Source organism: Papio anubis, chromosome 18, assembly GCF_008728515.1.
Source record: "Papio anubis isolate 15944 chromosome 18, Panubis1.0, whole genome shotgun sequence".
NCBI lineage: Eukaryota > Metazoa > Chordata > Mammalia > Primates > Cercopithecidae > Papio > Papio anubis.
Window position 1 is genome coordinate 46,202,208 of NC_044993.1, and position 19,561 is coordinate 46,221,768.

At 54.7% G+C, this 19,561-nt stretch overlaps 1 protein-coding gene and 1 long non-coding RNA gene across 2 annotated transcripts; one reads left to right on the top strand and one right to left on the bottom strand.

Moving 5' to 3' along the window:
• Window positions 1-2,936: 2,936 nt before the first annotated feature.
• Window positions 2,937-17,822, top strand: TBC1D10B (TBC1 domain family member 10B). Its single transcript, XM_031658321.1, has 9 exons — window positions 2,937-4,197; window positions 8,742-8,841; window positions 9,141-9,248; window positions 9,347-9,453; window positions 15,068-15,182; window positions 15,306-15,371; window positions 15,548-15,737; window positions 16,082-16,236; window positions 16,326-17,822. Exons 1-9 carry the CDS (start codon window positions 3,248-3,250, stop codon window positions 16,977-16,979), a joined length of 2,445 nt encoding a protein of 814 aa, XP_031514181.1. The 5' UTR covers window positions 2,937-3,247; the 3' UTR covers window positions 16,980-17,822.
• Window positions 17,823-17,824: 2 nt separating this feature from the next.
• Window positions 17,825-19,536, bottom strand: LOC116271305. Its single transcript, XR_004179812.1, has 2 exons — window positions 19,445-19,536; window positions 17,825-18,595 (listed from the first exon to the last, which is right to left on the bottom strand). It is a non-coding gene; the product is annotated as an uncharacterized LOC116271305 (long non-coding RNA).
• Between the last annotated feature and the right edge of the window lie 25 nt (window positions 19,537-19,561).

A 19,561-nucleotide genomic window follows, 5' to 3' on the forward strand; every position in this document is an offset into this window, starting at 1 on the left:
AGCCAGGATGGTCTCGATCTGCTGACCTCGTGATCCACCTGCCTCGGCCTCCCAAAGTGCTGGGATTACAGGCGTGAGCCACCATACCCGGCATCTAATTTTTTGTATTTTTAGTAGAGATGGGGTTTCACCATGTTGGCCAGGCTGGTCTCGAACTCCAACCTCAGGGGACCTACCCGTTTCAGCCTCCCAAAGTGCTGAGATTACAGGCATGAGCCACCGTGCCAAGCTGAGAGGGATTTTTTTGAGGTGAGATACTTTGTGGTCTCAGGTTTTGTCCTGGGCCTTGGTTTCCCCTCTGTAAAAGGGAGAGGTAGTTCCCATCCCACAGAACTTGCATTATAACTAATAATTATCCCTGCCTTGCTGGAATTTACAGTCTAGCCATAGAGACAGGAATGAATGCAGAAAGTGACATACCAGGGCTGGTCAGGAGCCCAGAAGTGGAGGGCTCGGCAGCCCTGTCTAGGAGTATGGGAGTAGCTTCATGAGGGCTAGGGAGTCAGGTGCAGGTGGAGGAGCAGGTGTGTTGGGCAGAGGGCATGGCCTGAGCAAAGGCCTGGAGAGCACAAGATCAGAGGTATTCAGGTTGCCAGAATTGTGATGGGGCTGGTGACCAGCCCCTGGGGGGCCTTCAAGGCCAGGCACAGGATGGAGACCCTGGGGAACCTTGGAAAGGTTTCATGCAGAAGGATGTGATCTAGTATGAGTCTAGAATATTTTCTCTGGGTACTGGTGTGGAGGCTGGAACTCAGGAGGGGAGGCAAAGACCCTAAGAGGACAGCCAGCTGGTCACCTTCTGTGAGGTGCCTTGATGGCCAGTGGCTGCTCACTTCATTCTGGCCAAGAGCCAGCTTGGCTGATTGTGTAGCTTTGATGTACCCTCTCTTCTCCCTCTGGGCCTCAGTGACCCAGTCCCCTCCATGCAGCAGAAGTCTGGAAAAACAGTGGCTGAGGAAGCCCCAGGTTGGCAAGGACAACCATGTCCTTCTCCTCCTGCTCCCTCTAGGACCCGATGTCCTGAAGAAGATGCCTCGCCCTCCCCACTCCCTCCTCCTCCAGGCCCATGCCGATACCTCTAAGACATTTTCTTTTCTGGGCACTGAGGCCCAGCCACCTGTTGTCTCTAAGAAGAGAGAAGGAGCCACCCTAAACTTAGCAGCTGCCCTTAGCCTCCCACACCAGCCCCTCCCTGCCTCAGACGGCAGCTGCCTCGCCTTATAGGGTTACCATGGGGGTCCAAGTCAGGGAGGAGCCCACTTATTACTGGGTTCTGGGAGAGCAGGAGGACTCCAAAAAGGGGAATGGGAGGAGTGCTCAGGAAGCTTGGGTCAAATGGGAGATGGGAAAGGTGAGGAGGAGATCAGACACTGAATGGGAATTGACAGGACTTGGGACTGAGTTGAGAGTGAGGGACCTTTGAGAACTCAGAAACCAAGGAGGAACTGAAAAGTCGGGAGCTAGGTCTCACTGGAATTCCAGAATGGTGGATGCTGTATGGAAATCGGACTATGGGGGTCAGAGAAAGAAGAGGGTGTTTAGAAGTTGGAAGGTTGGAGCTCATAACGTCAGGTCTTTATGCTTGTGATCTAAGGACAACCTGGGAGCGCTCATGAGATTGAGGTCGGGGTTCTCAGAGGAACATGAGGAGCACAGAGGGATGTGGCACTGAGGGGAAGGGGTTGACGGGACTGGGGCCTCGGATCCCCAAAAGAATAATACACATATGGGGAGTTCATGGTACTGGGGATTCATGGATTTGGGGTTTGAGATCCTCACTAGAAGAAATGGTGGGGGTACTCAGAGGCATAAGATCTGAGGAATTGGAGCCTGGGTTCTGGGGAGGAGCTCAGATAGATGGGAACTGAGGAGAGGGACTTGGAGGTTGGGATTCCCGCAGGAAATGGGTGAAGCAGAGAGATGGGTTGCTTATAGGATCTAGGGGCTCTGGCTATTGCAACCTGGGCCTGGAGTGTTGGGGTTAGTTTGGGGCCGGGATCGGAGAATTACAGAGTAAAGGCTGAGGGTACTGGGTCAGGGCACTGGATCTGTGGTGGGGCTCAGGGTCCCACAGACCACCAGAGTTGGGGGCTCAGGAGTTAAACGAAGAATAGGGGCCCGGGAAGGACTCGAGAAGGGCAGCGCGGCACTCATTGGTTGAGGGCTGCACTAATGCCCCCGCCCCTTCTCCGTACTGTCCCCAGCTGTCACCCTCCTGTAGGGCTTGTCTCCGGTTGTCACCGACTATCCCTGGGCTGGCACCGCCTGCTGGCAGCGTCTTTGCCCTTTGGATGCTCCCATTGGCTGAGACAGCTATCTATTTTCCTGTCCTGTGGTCGAAGTGGGAGAACACGATCATTGGCTGACGAGGCGAATTAATCTCTAGCTTGCCCCGCCTCCTCCCAGCTGTCATTCCTAACTGACCATTTTGGGAGACCTAAAGAATTCCTCAGCTCTTCCTATTGACTGTGGATGCTGTCTGTCACCGCCTAAAGAGACATCACTGCCTGTCAATTTGGCCACCACCTACTCCCCTTTTCATTGGCTCCGTTTTTACCGTTCCTATTGGTCAAGAAACTGCCAGGCCCCACCTCTTACTCGTACAGCCCCTGCCTTCTCCTCCGCCCTTCCGCGGTCATTCACTCTTCAGTCATATTTATTGGCCAGGAGGTTCAGGCTCCTGCATTTCTATTGGTTATTTCTTTGGTCCCACCTCCCCCTGCCTTTCTTCGTCCTCTGACTGGTCTTACAGCCCTACGCCTTCTACGTTTCCTCTTTCCAGATGAGCCACCCCTTTTTCGTCTCCGGCCCCGCCCACGGTTCCAACGATTGGCAGAAGCCCAGCTCTCTCTCTCCCACTATTCGTCCAAATCCTCTGACGAGGCGGGAGAAAAAAGGAGCGCGATGGGCCAGTCCGCGCGCAGGCGTGGAACACCGAGATGCTGGCCGCGGAGCCGGCTCTGAGGCGTGTGCGCAGGCGCGAGGTCGGCGGCTCGCCCCAAGCGGGAGGGAGGGGGCGGCGGCAAGAGCGCGCTAGGGGGTGAGACGGCACGAGCTAGACCCCGGCGCGCGGCGCCCCCGGACCCCTGCCCCGCCTCCGCGCGCCCGGCGGCTGCCCCGCCCCCGGCGCGCGCCGAGCCGCGCCCTTCGCCCTCTCCCCTTTCTCGGCTGGTCTCGCCGGGAGGCCCGAGGGGCGGCGCCTTCTGCGGCCTCCCCGGCGGGGGGATGTGAGGGGCGGCCCGCGGCCATGGAGACCGGCCCGGCGCCCCTGGTGGCCCCGCCGCGCCGTCATGGCGCCCCCGCGGCCCCGTCGCCGCCGCCCCGGGGTTCCCGGGCCGGGCCCGTCGTGGTGGTGGCTCCGGGACCTCCAGTGACTACGGCCACTTCGGCCCCCGTCACCCTGGTGGCCCCCGGGGAGGCGCGGCCCGCCTGGGTCCCGGGGTCGGCCCAGACCTCTGCCCCGGCCCCGGCCCCGGCCCCAGCCCCGGCAGTCACGGGCAGCACGGTGGTGGTGCTGACCCTGGAGGCCTCGCCCGAAGCCCCAAAGCCTCAGGTCCCCTCCGGCCCGGAACCCTCAGAGCCCGCGGCCGTGGCTGGAGCTGAGACGTCAAGGGCTCTGGCCGCAGGGGCAGACTCTCCGAGGACAGAGGAGGCTCGACCCTCACCCGCCCCAGGACCAGGGACCCCCACCGGGACCCCTACCAGGACCCCTTCCAGAACGGCTCCTGGGGCCCTGACCGCCAAACCCCCGCTTGCCCCCAAGCCGGGAACCACAGTGGCCTCAGGAGTGACTGCACGGAGTGCATCAGGACAAGTGACAGGTGGGCATGGAGCTGCCGCAGCAACATCATCATCAGCAGGACAGGCTCCTGAGGACCCCTTAGGCCCTGGCGCAGGCCCCTCGGGGACTTGTGAGGCTCCGGTAGCTGTCGTGACCGTGACCCCAGCTCCGGAGCCTGCTGAAAACTCTCAAGACCTGGGCTCCACGTCCAGCCTGGGACCTGGCATCTCTGGGCCTCGAGGGCAGGCCCCGGACACGCTGAGTTACTTGGACTCCGTGAGCCTCATGTCTGGGACCTTGGAGTCCTTGGCGGATGATGTGAGCTCCATGGGCTCAGACTCAGAGATAAACGGGCTGGCCCTGCGCAAGACGGACAAGTATGGCTTCCTTGGGGGCAGCCAGTACTCGGGCAGCCTGTGAGTACCAGTGGGCACCCAGCGGGACCGCCTCGGGGAAGCAGAGGTTGGGGGAGGGCGAAACGATACACTTTGCCCAGACTCTGGCAGCCCAGCCTCCTCTGAGGATCCAGGGGGTGATCAGCGCGAGCTGCCGTTCCTTGAGCATCCTGAGGTGCCTGTGACATTGGCCTGTTAGTGAGTTTCAGACCAGGGGTCAGGAGGTCTAGGTTTAAGCCTTGCCTTTGATGGGTTGTGTGCCCTTGAGCTAGTGGCTTCCCCAGTTCCGTGCCTCAGTTTCTTCCTCTATAAAGTGGATTGAATGAAATGATACCTGAGGTCTTCCCAGCTCTGCGATGGGGAACTCCCGCTACAGGCCGGATATTCTGGAGGGTTGGTTGGGCGAGGGTTCTGGTAGAGACCCTTCGTCCCATAGGGGTGGAGAGCCTGGGAGGGGTGCAGGCACCTCCTTTCCCCCATAGCCCTAGGTCCCAGGGATGGAGTAGAAAGGTGGGGAAGTCTGCCTGATGGAAGGGAGACTGTGCAGTCAGGACCTTGCTGTGAAACAGGGCAGTCTTGTATCTGCACTGAAGTAAAGGGGGTGGGAGAGGCCTCTTCCCCATTTCCTCATCTCCCCAGCCGGGCTTACTCTTTCCTAGTTCCCTCCCGGGCCTGAGTCACTCCCGAGGTGTAGGGGGTGATTGCCTCTGACTTCTTCCTTCCCCCTCTCTGGATCCTGCCCATTGTTCCTGTGCCCCTTTGACCTGCTGGGCCAGTCAGCCTACGGCATCGCCTGGGCCCTCAGGTGTCAGGCCCCAGGTGCTAAGGATAAATAGTCCTTTTAAGGAGTCAGTCATCTGGAGAGAAAGACAAGTACTTAAACAGTTGGTTTCAATAGAAGACCTCAGGTTTAGCCTAGAGATCCCCAGAGGGTTTCCTGAGTGCACACAGGCAGGGAGTCAGCTGAACCTGCTCTGAATCGTGGAAAGTAAGTAGGATTTAGTCTTGGCTATGTGTGCGGGGATGGGGGAAAGCCCTGTGGGAAGGTTTTCCAGGCAGGGTTCGTGAGCCAACCAAAATCAGAAAGCCTTTGATTGGGTACCAACATTCAGGGTCTTAACACGGGAAAGCAACTGAAGTTTGACCCTGGTGCTTTCCAGGCACGAGGCCTCGGTTTATAGATGAAGAAACAGAATTAGTGCAGTTGAGTGAATTGTCCCCCTCAAATAATCTGGATCTGTGTGACCAGTGGCTCTCTCCTCAATAGCAGGCTGTCCTGAGGAACTCGGGCTGAATTCAGTTTGAGGGAGTCCCTCTTGTGTGCCAGGCACTGTGCCGGGTGCTGTTTCTCTGCTTTGTAGTGTTGTTTCTCTAAGATCAGCTTCTCTGCCAGAGAACTCTACCTCTGGGGCAAGACTGACTGTAATCGACATCACTTTCTCAGCATTCAGTGGCTCGCTGCTGTCCACAGGATGAAGTCCAGGCTCTTTGGCCCGCGCACAGCCTCTCTGGTCACCTCTGCCACCACTCCTCACTGGGTGCTTTGCGCTGTGGTTCTGCTGAACTAGTTGTAGTCCTTTCCCCTTCATATTCAGGCTGTGCACCTGCCAGGAGTGTTCTTCTCCCCTTTCTTTGCCTGCTAAGTTCTCATTTCTTCATGGCTTACCTCAGATGTCCCCTCCTCCAGGAAGCCTTCCCTGATACCCACTGCCCCCACTCCAATTAGATGCCTCTTTGGTGCATCTTTGTCATTGCATTTCCCATACCGTATTACAGTTTTCGCTCCTCTTAGGCTGTAACCTCCTTGAGGGCCAGAAGGTGTCTTACTCTTACCAGCCCTTGGTAGAGTTTGGAACTGACTTATGATAGAAATTAATGAGAGATGGTTTCTCTATTTAAGGAGCTTCTAACACAAAGGAAACTAACATTTAATGAGCCCCTTCTATTTAACAATTGTTTATATGCAGTTTCTCAATAGTGTTCTCATAACTTTGTGATGTAGGTGGTGGTGTCTTTTTAAATTTTTTTATTTTTTTCTTTTGAGACGGAGTTTCGGTCTTGTTGTCCAGGCTGGAGTGCAATGGCGCGGTCTCGGCTCACTGCAACCTCCACTTCCCAGGTTCAAGCAATTTTCCTGCCTCAGCCTCCCTAGTATCTGGGATTGAAGGCATGTGCCACCACACTCGACTAATTTTGTATTTTTAGTAGAGACAGGGTTTCACCATGTTGGCCAAGCTGGTCTTGAACTCCCAACCTCAGGTGATCCTCCCACCTCGGCCTCCCAAAGTGCTGGGATTACAGGCATGAGCCACCGCGCCTGGCCCAGTGGTGTCTTTCTATAATTTGAGGAAGGGACTCAGGTCATCCCTTGCCAAGGCTCCCCAGGGTCTCAGAGACGGAACTGAAATTTGAACTTAGGTGGGTTTGATTCTTTTTTTAAATTTTTATTTATTTATTTATTTATTTTTTTGAGACGGAGTCTCGCTCTGTCACCCAGGCTGGAGTGCAGTGGCCGGATCTCAGCTCACTGCAAGCTCCGCCTCCCGGGTTTACGCCATTCTCCTGCCTCAGCCTCCCGAGTAGCTGGGACTACAGGCGCCCACTACCTCGCCCGGCTAGTTTTTTGTATTTTTTAGTAGAGACGGGGTTTCACCGTATTAGCCAGGATGGTCTCGATCTCCTGACCTCGTGATCCACCCGTCTCGGCCTCCCAAAGTGCTGGGATTACAGGCTTGAGCCACTGTGCCCGGCCTGGTGGGTTTGATTCTTAAGACCCAAGCTTTCTTCTGTTCCACTCACCTCCTAGTACTGACTCCTACAAGTAACTGAAGAATGTTGGGGCACCATAAGTATGAAGCTCTGACAGAACAGTGGGTAAATAGGGCAGGGAGACCTTTATTTGCCTGGGATGATTTCAGGGAGGAGGAGTAGAGTAAATTGCAGGTGACCCAAGGGATCACAAAAGTTTGATAGGACAAAACTCAGATGATAGTGTCTAAGGAGACAGAAGTACATTTGGTCTGTATTTTTTTTTTCATTATTATTTTTTGAGATGGAGTCTTGCTCTGTCGTCCAGGCTGGAGTGCAGTGGCGCAATCTCGGCTTGCATCCTCCGCCTCCTGGGTTCAAGCCATTCTCGTGCCTCAGCCTCTCGAATAGCTGGGATTTCAAGCACATGCCACCATGCCTGGCTAATTTTTGCATTTTTTAGTAGAGACAGGGTTTTACCATGTTGTCCAAGCTGGTCTCGAACTCCTGACCTCAAATCATCCGCCTGCCTCGGCCTCCCAAAGTGCTGGGATTACAGGCCTCAGCCACCATGCCCGGCCTATTTTATTATTTTATTTTTATTTTTTGTAGAGACAGAATCACATTATGTTGCCCAGGCTGGCTTTGAATTCCTGGCCTCAAGTGATCCTCCTGCCTCTGCTTCCCAAAATGCTGGGATTACAGGCATGAGCTATCATGCCTGGCCCTCTAGAGTATTTTATTTTATGGATAGTATTACTTTTTTTTTTTTTGAGATGGAGTCTCGCTCTGTCACCCGGGCTGGAGTGCAGTGGCCGGATCTCAGCTCACTGCAAGCTCCGCCTCCCGAGTTCACGCCATTCTCCTGCCTCAGCCTCCCGAGTAGCTGGGACTACAGGCGCCCGTCACCTCGCCCGGCTAGTTTTTTTCTTTTGTATTTTTTGGTAGAGACGGGGTTTCACCATGTTCGCCAGGATGGTCTCGATCTCCTGACCTCGTGATCCGCCCGTCTCGGCCTCCCAAAGTGCTGGGATTACAGGCTTGAGCCACCGCGCCCTGCCGATAGTATTACTTAATGGGCACCTTGCTGTGTGTTATTTTGTATAAACTCTCAACAGACCCCTTCAGGCAGGTATTGTTATTCTCTGCACCTTACAGATGAGGAAATTGAGGCTTAGCAAAATTAAGTGATTTGCTCAAGGTCACACGATGAATAAATGGTAAAGCTAGGACTTGGATCCAGATCTAATGCAAAATGTGGCTTTAAAATACTCCATACTCATCCCAGCACTTTCGGAGGCCGAGACGGGCGGATCATGAGGTCAGGAGATCGAGACCATCCTGGCTAACACAGTGAAACCCCGTCTCCACTAAAAAATACAAAAAACTAGCTAGGCGAGGTGGCGGGTGCCTGTAGTCACAGCTTCTCGGGAGGCTGAAGCAGGAGAATGGCGTAAACCTGGGAGGCGGAGCTTGCAGTGAGCTGAGATCCAGCCACTGCACTCCAGCCTGGGCGACAGAGCGAGACTCCGTCTAAAAAACAAACAAACAAACAAAATACTCCATACTCTCTCCCCAGATTTGGATGTGTCAGAAGTGAGATTTAAATATGACCTCTGAATAGAGATCCATCAGGGAAGGAAGGCCTTTCAGTGTGCCTTGGGATGACCAAGTGGCCAGACATCCTGATGTTTGGTAGCTCACAGACTATCCAGTTTCTCGTTTGAACTTGGGGAGGTGGCTCGCCTCAGTTCCACCTGCAATGCAGGTTTTACCCTATTGCTACTGACCCCTTCTGTGCTCCCCGCACCCTGCAGAGAGAGCTCCATTCCCGTGGACGTGGCTCGGCAGCGGGAGCTCAAATGGCTGGACATGTTCAGTAACTGGGATAAGTGGCTGTCACGGCGATTCCAGAAGGTTTGAGGGCTGAATGGTGGGCAGGGCAATGCGCAAGTTGGGAGGGGCGGCAAGTTGGGAGGGGCGGCGTGTGCTCCAGGGAAGCCCAGGAAGCTGATAATATCTGCCCTCTGGACCACACTAGGGATAGATGGGCCCTGGCAGGCGAATGGCTTTAAAAATTGAAGGCCAGGCCAGGTCCAGTGGAATCAAGCCTATGGGATGTGGGGGGAGTATCCAGGGAGCCTGTGGACTGCTAGGGAAAGCTTGGAGGCTGTGCCGGCCCTTGAAGCTGTCCCCCTCCTGCCACTTTGCCTTAGGTGAAGCTGCGCTGCCGGAAGGGGATCCCCTCATCTCTCAGAGCCAAGGCCTGGCAGTACCTGTCTAATAGCAAGGAACTTCTGGAGCAGAACCCAGGAAAGTTTGAGGTGCGTGCAGCTCCAGGGTGTGGGGACATGTGGCCCTGTCTGTGCAAGGGGTATCAGTTCCCCCAGATCCTGAGGTAATCCCCGCTGTCCCACTGCAGGAGCTGGAACGGGCTCCTGGGGACCCCAAGTGGCTGGATGTGATTGAGAAGGACCTGCACCGCCAGTTCCCTTTCCACGAGATGTTTGCTGCTCGAGGGGGGCATGGGTAAGGTGGCCAGACCATGGGGATCAGTCAGCAAACATTGGCTGGAGGATCCACCTTTTATCTAGGTGGATACAAGACTGAATTGAAAGTGGTTTTTGCCCTCCAGGACTTGTAGAAGAGAGATCTGTAATGGACTAAGTGTCAAGCCATGTCAAAGGAACTGTCCCGGGAAGGAGACTCGACTCGGGTTGTGTGTGGGGGCACATCACGGGGTCCTTGAAGAGCTTGCATTTGGGCTGGGTTTTGGAGAGGTGGGAGCTATAGCAGTGGAGCAGGGTTTTCCTGCCTGGGGGTTATGGAAAAGATCACCAGGGACCCTTAAATGCTATGCCAAGGCATTTGGAATTTTGTTCTATAGACCAAGCTTCCTCCAGATGTCAATATATACTGTTCCCTAGTAGTATGCAAGGTGATCTTAGGGAGTTCTCGGATGGACGTTTTTTTTTTTTTTGAGATGGAGTCTTCCTTTGGTTTTTTTTTTTTTTTTTTTTTTTGAGACGGAGTCTTGCGCTGTCGCCCAGGCTGGAGTGCAGTGGCGTGATCTCCGCTCACTGCGAGCTCCGCCTCCCGGGTTCACGCCATTCTCCTGCCTCAGCCTCCTGAGTAGCTGGGACTACAGGCGCCCGCCACCGTGCCCGGATAATTTTTTGTATTTTTAGTAGAGACGGGGTTTCACTGTGGTCTCGATCTCCTGACCTTGTGATCCGCCCGCCTCGGCCTCCCAAAGTGCTGGGATTACAGGCGTGAGCCACCGCGCCCGGCCTAGAGTCTTCCTTTGTTGCCCAGGCTGGAGTGCAGTGGTTCGATCTTGGCTCACTGCAACCTCTGCCTCCCAGGTTCAAGCAATTCTCATGCCTCAGCCTCCTGACTAGCTGGGATTATAGGTGCACACTATCATGCCCGGCTCATTTTTGTGTTTTTAGCAGAGACGGGGTTTCACCATGTTGGCCAGGCTGGTCTTGAACTCCCAATCTCAAGTGATATGCCTGCCTTGGCCTCTCAAAGTGCTGGGATTACAGGTGTGAGCCACTGCGCCTGGCCAGATGGAATTTTTTTTTTTTTTTTTGAGATGGAGCTTTGCTCTTGTCGCCGAGGCTGGAGTACAGCGGCACGATCTCGACTCACTGCAACCTCTGCCTCCTGGATTCAGGTGATTCTCCTGCCTCAGCCTCCGAAGTAGCTGGGATTACAGGTGCCCACCATCATGCCCGGCTAATTTTTGTATTTTTAGTAGAGATGGGCTTTCACCATATTGGCCAGGCTGGTCTCGAACCCCTGACCTTAGGTGATCTACCTGCCTCGGCCTCCCAAAGTGCTAGGATTATAGACATGAGCCACCATGGTCGGCCAGACAATTTTTTTTTTTGTTTTTTTTTTGTTGTTTTTTTTTTGAAACGGAGTCTTGCTCTGTCACCCAGGCTGGAGTGCAGTGGCCGGATCTCAGCTCACTGCAAGCTCTGCCTCCCGGGTTCACGCCATTCTCCTGCTTCAGCCTCCCAAGTAGCTGGGACTACAGGCGCCCGCCACCACGTCTGGCTAATTTTTTTTGTATTTTAGTAGAGACGGGGTTTCACTGTGTTAGCCAGGATGGTCTCGATCTCCTGACCTCGTGATCTGCCCGTCTCGGCCTCCCAAAGTGCTGGGACAGACAATTTTTTTAATCAATAATTCATCCTTTAGCAAATATTTATTTAGCATCTGCTATCTGCCAGGCACTGTCTAGTCACAAATGATTGCAGTGAAGAAAAAAAGAAAAACTCCTCTCATGGTGTTTATATTTTAGTGGGGACAAACAATAAATCAGGGAAAGGAACGTATTTTGTATGTGAAATGATGGTAAGCATTAGGAGGTTATTTTTATTTTTACTTTTATTTGTTTTTTGATAGGATGGGTTTTCATCATGTTGCCCAGGCTGGTCTTGAACTCCTGGGCTCAAGTGATCTGCCCGCCTCATCTTCCTTAAGTGCTGGGATTACAGGCGTGAGCCACTGTGCCTGGGCCTAAAGAGCACTTTAAAGCAAGAGGGAAATAGAGAATGTGAGTGGGGATGGGGTTATAAATGACTTGATCCCACTTATGTTTTAAAAGGGTCATTCTGGCTACCATGCTGAGAACAGACTATAGGGAGACAAGGACAGAAACGAACCAGTTAGGAGACTTCCTGTAATCCAGAGAGGGATGAGAGCTAGACCAGCATGGTAGCAGCAGGAGTATGGAGAGAAGTGGTTGGATTCTGGATATATTTTGAAGGTCGAGTCAAAGGGATTTGCCGATGGAGTGTGAGGGGAGAGAGGGGAGTAGGGTTTTTGGCCTGAGAAATGAGAAGAATGGAGTTGCTGTTTACTAATATAGATGGGGTAAAGGTAGCTGTGGGGGGCATATCAGGAGCTCAGTTTTGGAACGTTTATTTTTTATTTTTATTTTTTGAGACGGAGTCTCGCTTCGTTGCCCAGGCTGGAATACAGTGGCGCCACTTCGGGTCACTGCAACCTCTGCCTTCCGGGTTCAAGCAATTCTCCTGCCTCAGCCTCCTGAGTAGCTGGAATTACAGGTGCCCGCCACCATGCCCAGCTAAGTTTAGTATTTTTAGTAGAGACAGGGTTTCACCATGTTGGCCAGGCTGGTCTCGAACTCCTGACCTCAAGTGATCTGCTTACCTCCGCCTCCCAAAGTGCTGGAATTACAGGTGTGAGTCTCCGTGCCCAGCAGGGAACATTAAATTTAAAATGCTTATTGGACCTCTAGATGGAGATGTAAGTTCAGTGTACAATATACACAAACCTGGATTTCAGGGCAGACGTTTAAACTGGAGATAAATTGGAAATTAAGAGTCGTCAACTTATAGAGGGACTAAATCTTACCCAGGAGACTGGATGAAGTCACCAAGGCAACAAGTGTAGACACAAAAGGAATCGATGCACAACATCCAGCGATTGAGCCCTGCAGCTCCAATATTTTGAGAATGGAAAGATGAGAAAGAGCTGGTAAAGGAGACTGGAATGAGAAGCTAGAGGTAGGAGGAGGACCAGGAGCGTGTGATTGGGAGCAAAGTGAAGCGGGGTTTCAAGGGTCAGCTGTGTGAAATGCTGCTGAAGGGTCCAATAAAGTCCAGCCTGAAAATTGACCTCTGGATTGCACACTGGAGAAGTCAATAGTGACCATGTTAAAAACAGTCTTGTGGCTGGGCGCGGTGACCTGATCACCTGAGGTCGGGAGTTCAAGACCAGCCTGGCCAACATGGTGAAACCCCGTCTCTACTAAAAATATTTTAAAAAGGCCAGGCATGGTGGCTCATGCCTGTAATCCCAGCACTTTGGGAGGCCGAGGCGGGGGCGGATCGTGAGGTCAGAAGTTTGAGACCATCTTGGCTAACACAGTGAAACCCCATCTCTACTAAAAAAAAAAATACAAAAAATTAGCCAGGTGTGGTGGTGGGCGCCTGTAGTCCCAGCTACTCAGGAGGCTGAGGCAGGAGAATGGCGTGAACCTGGGAGGCGGAGCTTGCAGTGAGCTGAGACGGCACCATTGTACTCCAGCCTGGGCGACAGAGGAGACTCCGTCTCAAAAAAAAAAAAAAAAAATTAGCTGGGTGTGGTGGCAGGCGCCTCTGTAATCCCAGTTACTCGGGAGGCTGAGGCAGGTTGCAGTGAGCCGAGATCGTGCCATTGCACTCCAGCCTGGGCAACAAGAGCGAAACTCTGTCTCAAAGAAAAAAAAAAATAGTTCTGTGGTTGGGCGTGGTGGCTCACACCTGTAATCCCAGCACTTTAGGAGGCTGAGGCAGGCGGATCACCTGAGGTGAGGAGTTTTTTGAGACCAGCATGGAGAAACCCCATCTCTACTAAAAATACAAAATTAGCCGGGCGTGGTCGGGAGGCTGAGGCAGGAGAATTGCTTAAACCTGGGAGACAGAGGTTGCAGTGAGCCAAAATCACGCCATTGCACTCTAGCCTGGGCAAGGGGAGTGAAACTCTTGTCTCCAAACAAAAACAGTTTTGTGTGGAGCAGTGGGTGAAACCCTGACTGGAGAATGGGAGGAAAGAGATTGAGGACAGTGAATTTATAGGTAGGGAAAGAAACTGTGTGGTATTTGGAGAGAAGAGAGGGGTAAAGAGACTTGTTTTTTTTGTTTTGTTTTGAGACAGTCTTGCTCTGTCACCCAGGCTGGAGTGCAGTGGTGTGATCTTGGCTTACTGCAACCTCCGCCTCCCAGATTCCCGGATTCAAGTGATTCTTCCACCTCAGCCTCCCAAGTACCTGGGATCACAGGTGCCCGCCACCACACCTGGCTAATTTTTGTATTTTTAGTAGAGATGGGGTTTCGCCATGTTGGCCAGGCTGGTCTCAAACTCCTGACCTCAGGTGATCCACCCACCTTGGCCTCCCAAAGTGCTGGGATTACAGGCCTGAGCTACTGTGCCTGGCGAAGAGACCTTTTTTTTTTTTTTTTTTTTTTTTGAAACTCAAAGAAATAACAGCACGTAGGTATGCTTGTGGGAATGGTGTAGTGGAGAGAGAAATTGATAATGCAGGAGCAAGGGGAGGGCTGTTGGAGTGGTGGCCTGTACAGGCGAGAGTGGATGGGATCCTGGGCCCAACTGGAAAGGAAGTGCTTGCCAGGATCACAGACTCTTCACCCATAGCAACAGGGAGAAGGCAGGGACACAGAAGCAGGCAGGTGGGTGATGGGCGTGGGCGCTTGTGGAAGTTACATATTTATTTTAATATGCATTAGGTAAAATAACCATTATCAAACCTGTCATTTCGTGGATGCTTTTGCAAAGTGGAGAAAAAATGTCAAGTAAATAATAGTAGGGTGGTATGCAGATAAAATACAAATGAAGATCACACTTGAATGCCTGGAGTTTTGGGAAAAGCTATTCTGAGCACTGGTCAGGAGGAGGATGTGTGAGACTGGAGGCAGGGAGAGGATTTGGGAGGTCATTTTTTCTGGGCAAGAAATGGAAGTTTGAGCTGCGAATGGCTGTGGAGGTGGAGAGCAGGCAGGAGTGGAATTCAGGGTGCAGTGCTGCTTAGGCTTGGAGGAAGAGGCTCTTTTCTGATGTGGGGCTGAGTGAATGGAAGTCCTGGACATGGCAGTGGGGCACCCTCAAGAGGAGCAGGTCTAGGGTGCAGATTTTATTCTTTTGTATGCAGAGACAAGAGAAAGGGCTGAGGCCCAGCTGGCTTCCAAGCCTTCCCCAAGAACCATGAAATCCAGAGAGACCTATAAGGCAGGCCCTGCTCTGGGGAGCTCCTGCTTTGCGGTAACAAAGACATTCAGTGCTAGAGAAGGGCTGATGCTGCGGCTGTGGAAAGCTTCCTGGAGAAAATGACCTGGAAGGTTTCTGGGATGTGGCAGAGGAAGGAGGGTGAGGGTGCAGCCTGTGCTGGGATGGCAGGGAGCATGTGGAGTGTGTAGCCAAAGGCGGAGCCCTGGGGCCTGGAGTGCTCTGCTGTGGGCTGAGCCTTTAGCTGAAGCTTGCTCAGCAGGACTGGACAGGTGGATGGAAGGTCCTGGTAGTAAAGCTCTGGGATGAATCTGGAACTGGGCTTGGGAACACAGCTCTTGGCCCCTGTGACTGCCCTCATGGTCTTCCCCAACCCCCACAGGCAACAGGACCTGTACCGAATCCTGAAGGCCTACACCATCTACCGGCCTGACGAGGGTTACTGCCAGGCCCAGGCCCCCGTGGCCGCGGTCCTGCTCATGCACATGCCTGCGGAGGTCAGCGCCCTGGTTCTGGGCCGGGAGGGGCAGGGGGGATCTCAGCCTGCAGTGGTGATGGGGGAGCTCCCTGCTCCCTGCTTCTCAGGCCCCACCCCTCCTCCTTGTTCTTGCTCTTCTCAGCAAGCCTTTTGGTGCCTGGTGCAGATCTGCGACAAGTACCTGCCAGGTTACTACAGTGCAGGGCTGGTGAGTGTCTGAAGGCTGGGTGCATCCAGGGCTGTGGCATTTCCTCCAGGCTGCAGGGAGGTCCTTGCCTTGCCCCACCCTGGCCTTCTCAGCCTCTGCCCACAGGGCCTGCCAGTTCTCCCCTGATGGGGGCACAGCTGACTTAGCCCTCTTCTCATGACTTGTCCCACCTGTAGGAGGCCATTCAGCTGGACGGGGAGATCTTTTTTGCGCTCCTGCGCCGGGCCTCTCCGCTGGCACATCGCCACCTGCGGCGGCAGCGCATCGACCCTGTGCTCTACATGACGGAGTGGTTCATGTGCATCTTCGCCCGTACCCTGCCCTGGGCATCGGTGCTGCGTGTCTGGGACATGTTTTTCTGTGAAGGTACTTCTGTGGCCCTCCAGGCCATGAGGGGCTATGGTGGCTACCAGGGGTTCTGTCATATTTCTGGTGGTCCCTGGACAAAAGGTACTTGTGGGTGGAAGTTTCACCATAAGCAGCTGGGGGCTGGAGAAACAGGCCTGATTTTGGTTCTGCCACCAACCTAGAGCCTGCTCTCCCTGCCAAGATCCTGAGACTGATAGCAGCTCATTTCCTTTCATGGGGCCTCAGTTTCCTCATCTGAGATTGGCAGTAGATGGGGATGAGGGCTGTGAGTCCGTCCTAATCAGGACAGGCTGAGATCCTGGGTCTGACCACCCTGTGCTCTCTACTCTTCACCCCTGCAGGCGTTAAGATCATCTTCCGGGTGGCCCTGGTCCTGCTGCGCCACACGCTGGGCTCGGTGGAGAAGCTGCGCTCCTGCCAAGGCATGTATGAGACCATGGAGCAGCTGCGTAACCTGCCCCAGCAGTGCATGCAGGAGGACTTCCTGGTGCACGAGGTAGGCCTGCACCCTCAGCACAGCCCCTGCCTGCATCAGCCCGCTCCCACCCTCAGCTCCATTCTGGTATGCACTTCCTCTCTGTCCAGGTGACCAATCTGCCAGTGACAGAAGCACTCATTGAGAGGGAGAATGCAGCCCAGCTCAAGAAGTGGCGGGAAACACGGGGGGAGCTGCAGTATCGGCCCTCACGGCGACTGCATGGCTCCCGGGCCATCCATGAGGAGCGCCGGCGGCAACAGCCACCCCTGGGCCCCTCCTCCAGCCTCCTCAGCCTCCCTGGTCTCAAGAGCCGAGGCTCCAGGGCAGCTGGAGGGGCCCCCTCCCCGCCGCCTCCCGTCCGCAGGGCCAGTGCTGGGCCTGCCCCAGGGCCTGTGGTCACTGCTGAGGGACTGCATCCATCCCTTCCCTCACCCACTGGCAACAGCACCCCATTGGGTTCCAGCAAGGAGACCAGGAAGCAGGAGAAGGAGCGGCAGAAACAGGAGAAGGAGCGGGAGAAGGAGCGGCAGAAGCAGGAGAAGGAGCGGCAGAAGCAGGAGAAAGAGCGGGAGAAACAGGAGAAGGAGCGGGAGAAGCAGGAGAAGGAGCGGGAGAAGCAGGAGAAGGAGCGGCAGAAGCAGGAGAAGAAGGCTCAAGGCCGGAAGCTTTCGCTGCGTCGAAAGGCAGATGGGCCCCCAGGCCCCCACGATGGTGGGGACAAACCCTCAGCAGCCGAGGCCCGGCAGGACGCTTACTTCTGACCTCTGCCCTGGGGCTGGACTGCATGGCCCCCCCCTTCTTTCCCTCAGCCAAGAGCAGGCCTGGCCCGAGGTGCCACCCCCTAGCCCCTCGGCAGGCTGTCCCTCACTGGGGAAAGTGGCTTGGTTCCCTGTCTCCTCGCCAGCCGCTGATCCCTACACGGGCAGGACAGATGGGCAGCTGTAAACGAGTCTGGAGCCTCTCATCTCCCATGAGGCTTAGCTGGGGTCTTTGTCGCTCCTGCCCCAGTTCCCTCTGGGTCCCCTACTAGGTGCTGTCCTGATGGGCCCGTTGTCATCCCAGGGGTGACTCCTGGTGATGGGAGTCAGCAGTTTCAAATTCTTACACTCCATGGCTCCCCTTACCATGAGGTGGAGCTGGCTTCCTTTTCCCTGTCTTCAGCCCTCCCTGTCTCCAATTCCTGGCCAGGGCTCTCCTGGACCTTTCTGTGTTGTAATTATGTACAGAGGATGGGGTTGGCCTGGGGTGGGGATGCTCGCTTTTGTCTTCTGTCCTTTGGTTCTCCTTCCATAATGCTCCTGTACCCAGTTTATTTAAGGGGACATGCACTGGAATAGGAAATGTCCCCCATATCCCTTCCCGCACCCTGCTGTGCACCCTCCAAACCCACCTTGCTCTGTGTTCTCAGGCCCCCCTGCTTTGTCTCACCAGGACCCCTACCTTTCACCTTGTTCCCTTCCACCCCTCCAGTTAGTCCCTATCTGGGTAAGGGTCTTCCCTTGAGCTCCAGGGGGTGGAACCCAATGTTTACATTCTCTTCTGTCTCTGCCCCCACCCCATGCAGCGCTTTGAGGAATCAGAAAAGAACCTGCTGTTGTACCTGAGTCTGTCTCCTGCCTTGTTACTTGATGGGGGTTGGGGTGGGGTAAGGATGAGGGAGGGAGGGAGAGACAGAGCCAGTCTCTGTTAAAGCAGTCTGCTGTCTTGGCAAGTAGGTATCTCTTGGCTTTGGGTCCATCTCTCAAGTCACTCATCAGACACTGGTTGAGCTCCTACTCCAGCTTTGCCTGGGATGTGCTGTCTCCATTGTCACTGGCTGCCTGGAGCTCTCTAGGTACCACCTGCAGCACCCAGATTTGCTTCCCAAAGTGCTCATGCAACTCCTGGAAGCTGGAACGGGTACTCATGGTGGCTAGAAAGCCACTGTCCTCTGGGCATGAGATGGGTTCTTGGCCAGCTGCCTGGCACAGCTCCCGGTATTAGGTCTTGAGTGGGGGCAGCAGCCCAGCCAGCCACCTCCAGCTCACACCAGCCAGTGCCCACAGCCAAGTCTCCAGGTTTTCCTGGGTTTCTGCAGCCAGCTTGTAGGCCCGCCCACCCCAGGAGTCAGGATGGTAAAGGCATAGGGTTCTTAAGGTCTAGCTCCACCTGGCAGTTCTCCAACAGGATGAGGCCCAGGGGTGCATGATCGGTCTGGTGTTCTAGGTAGAAGAGGTTTCCTTGGAGGATGAACCATCGGTGCTGGTAGCTGAGGTTTCGGGTCCCCTTCTTTAGCAAGATGCCTTCCTGGTCTGGGGCCTGTGTTCTGTAACCATGGAAGAAACTGAGCATGGACTTTCTGTGCAGTTCCATCGTGATCCAACATGGGAGGAAATCCCTAGGGAGAGAGAAGTGGCCCATCTAGTTGCCTTGGGGAAGAGTAGGGGAACTCTCACACTGTCCTCGTCTGGTTCCAGCAGGTGCCGCCTGGGCAGTCTTGGCTTAGGGGGATGCAGGCTCCGAGTGTCCTCAAGAGCTAGAGGTTCCAGTACAGGGGCTGACCCCCGCCACCTCCCCCAGTCCCGCTTCTGCTTGGGCCACATTCTGTTACCTGGGCACGAGTTGCTAGGCCCTGTTTGCTCAGAGGAGCTTCATGCTACAGAGAGGCACTGTTGCCCTTTCCCAGGCTGTGGTGCTAGGCCCTGTTTGCTCAGAGGGGCTTCATGCTACAGAGAGGCACTGTTGCCCTTTTCCAGGCCTATCTGAGAGCAGGGCACAAGGGACTTCTGGCCTGGGTACTGGTGCCAATGCCACCTCTCCAGTGATGGCTCTCCCACCTCAGAAGCCACGAACTCGCCCAGGGTATGGGCGTGGGACAAATGACTTCCCCTGGGTCCTAAAGGGAGCTGTGTCCAGAAAGTGCCCCAAGAGCCGTCAGGGGCCCCGGGCTGGCCATCGGGAGAGCCAGGCTTCCCCTCGGGGAGGGCAAGGCTCCACCTCTCAGACTAGGAGAGCTTACCACCGGACCATAGGAGTGGGAAAGCAGGATTTCTAACGAGACGGTAGGGGCGCTGAGCCCTCAGCCCTGGGGGAAGGGTGACTCGAACCCAGGACAGGAAAATGGGGCAGCGACCCACTGGCCCTGCTCGGACTTTGCCCCTCCATCCTGACCCTGGGCGACCCTTTAAGTAGATGCTCTCGTTTTTCTCCAGAGCCTCTACTGCTTGAATGAGGGAATCGAAGGTACTTCTGGCCATTTCTCACGCCCGGTCAGAGTGTAGGCATTCTCAGGTCCCCTCTTCTCGCCATTGTCCTCCCACGCGACTGCCGTCACTTCTTGCGGGAGAGAGGGTGGAGGCGTCGT

What these genes read in the sequence shown, in the direction of transcription:
- TBC1D10B (XM_031658321.1), top strand. Translation starts at nt 3,248, where the DNA reads ATGGAGACCGGCCCGGCGCCCCTGGTGGCCCCGCCGCGCCGTCATGGC. An exon ending in TCATGCACATGCCTGCGGAG is followed by an intron (nt 15,183 to 15,305) that starts GTCAGCGCCCTG and finishes TGCTCTTCTCAG; the next exon opens with CAAGCCTTTTGGTGCCTGGT. An exon ending in AGGACTTCCTGGTGCACGAG is followed by an intron (nt 16,237 to 16,325) that starts GTAGGCCTGCAC and finishes CTCTCTGTCCAG; the next exon opens with GTGACCAATCTGCCAGTGAC.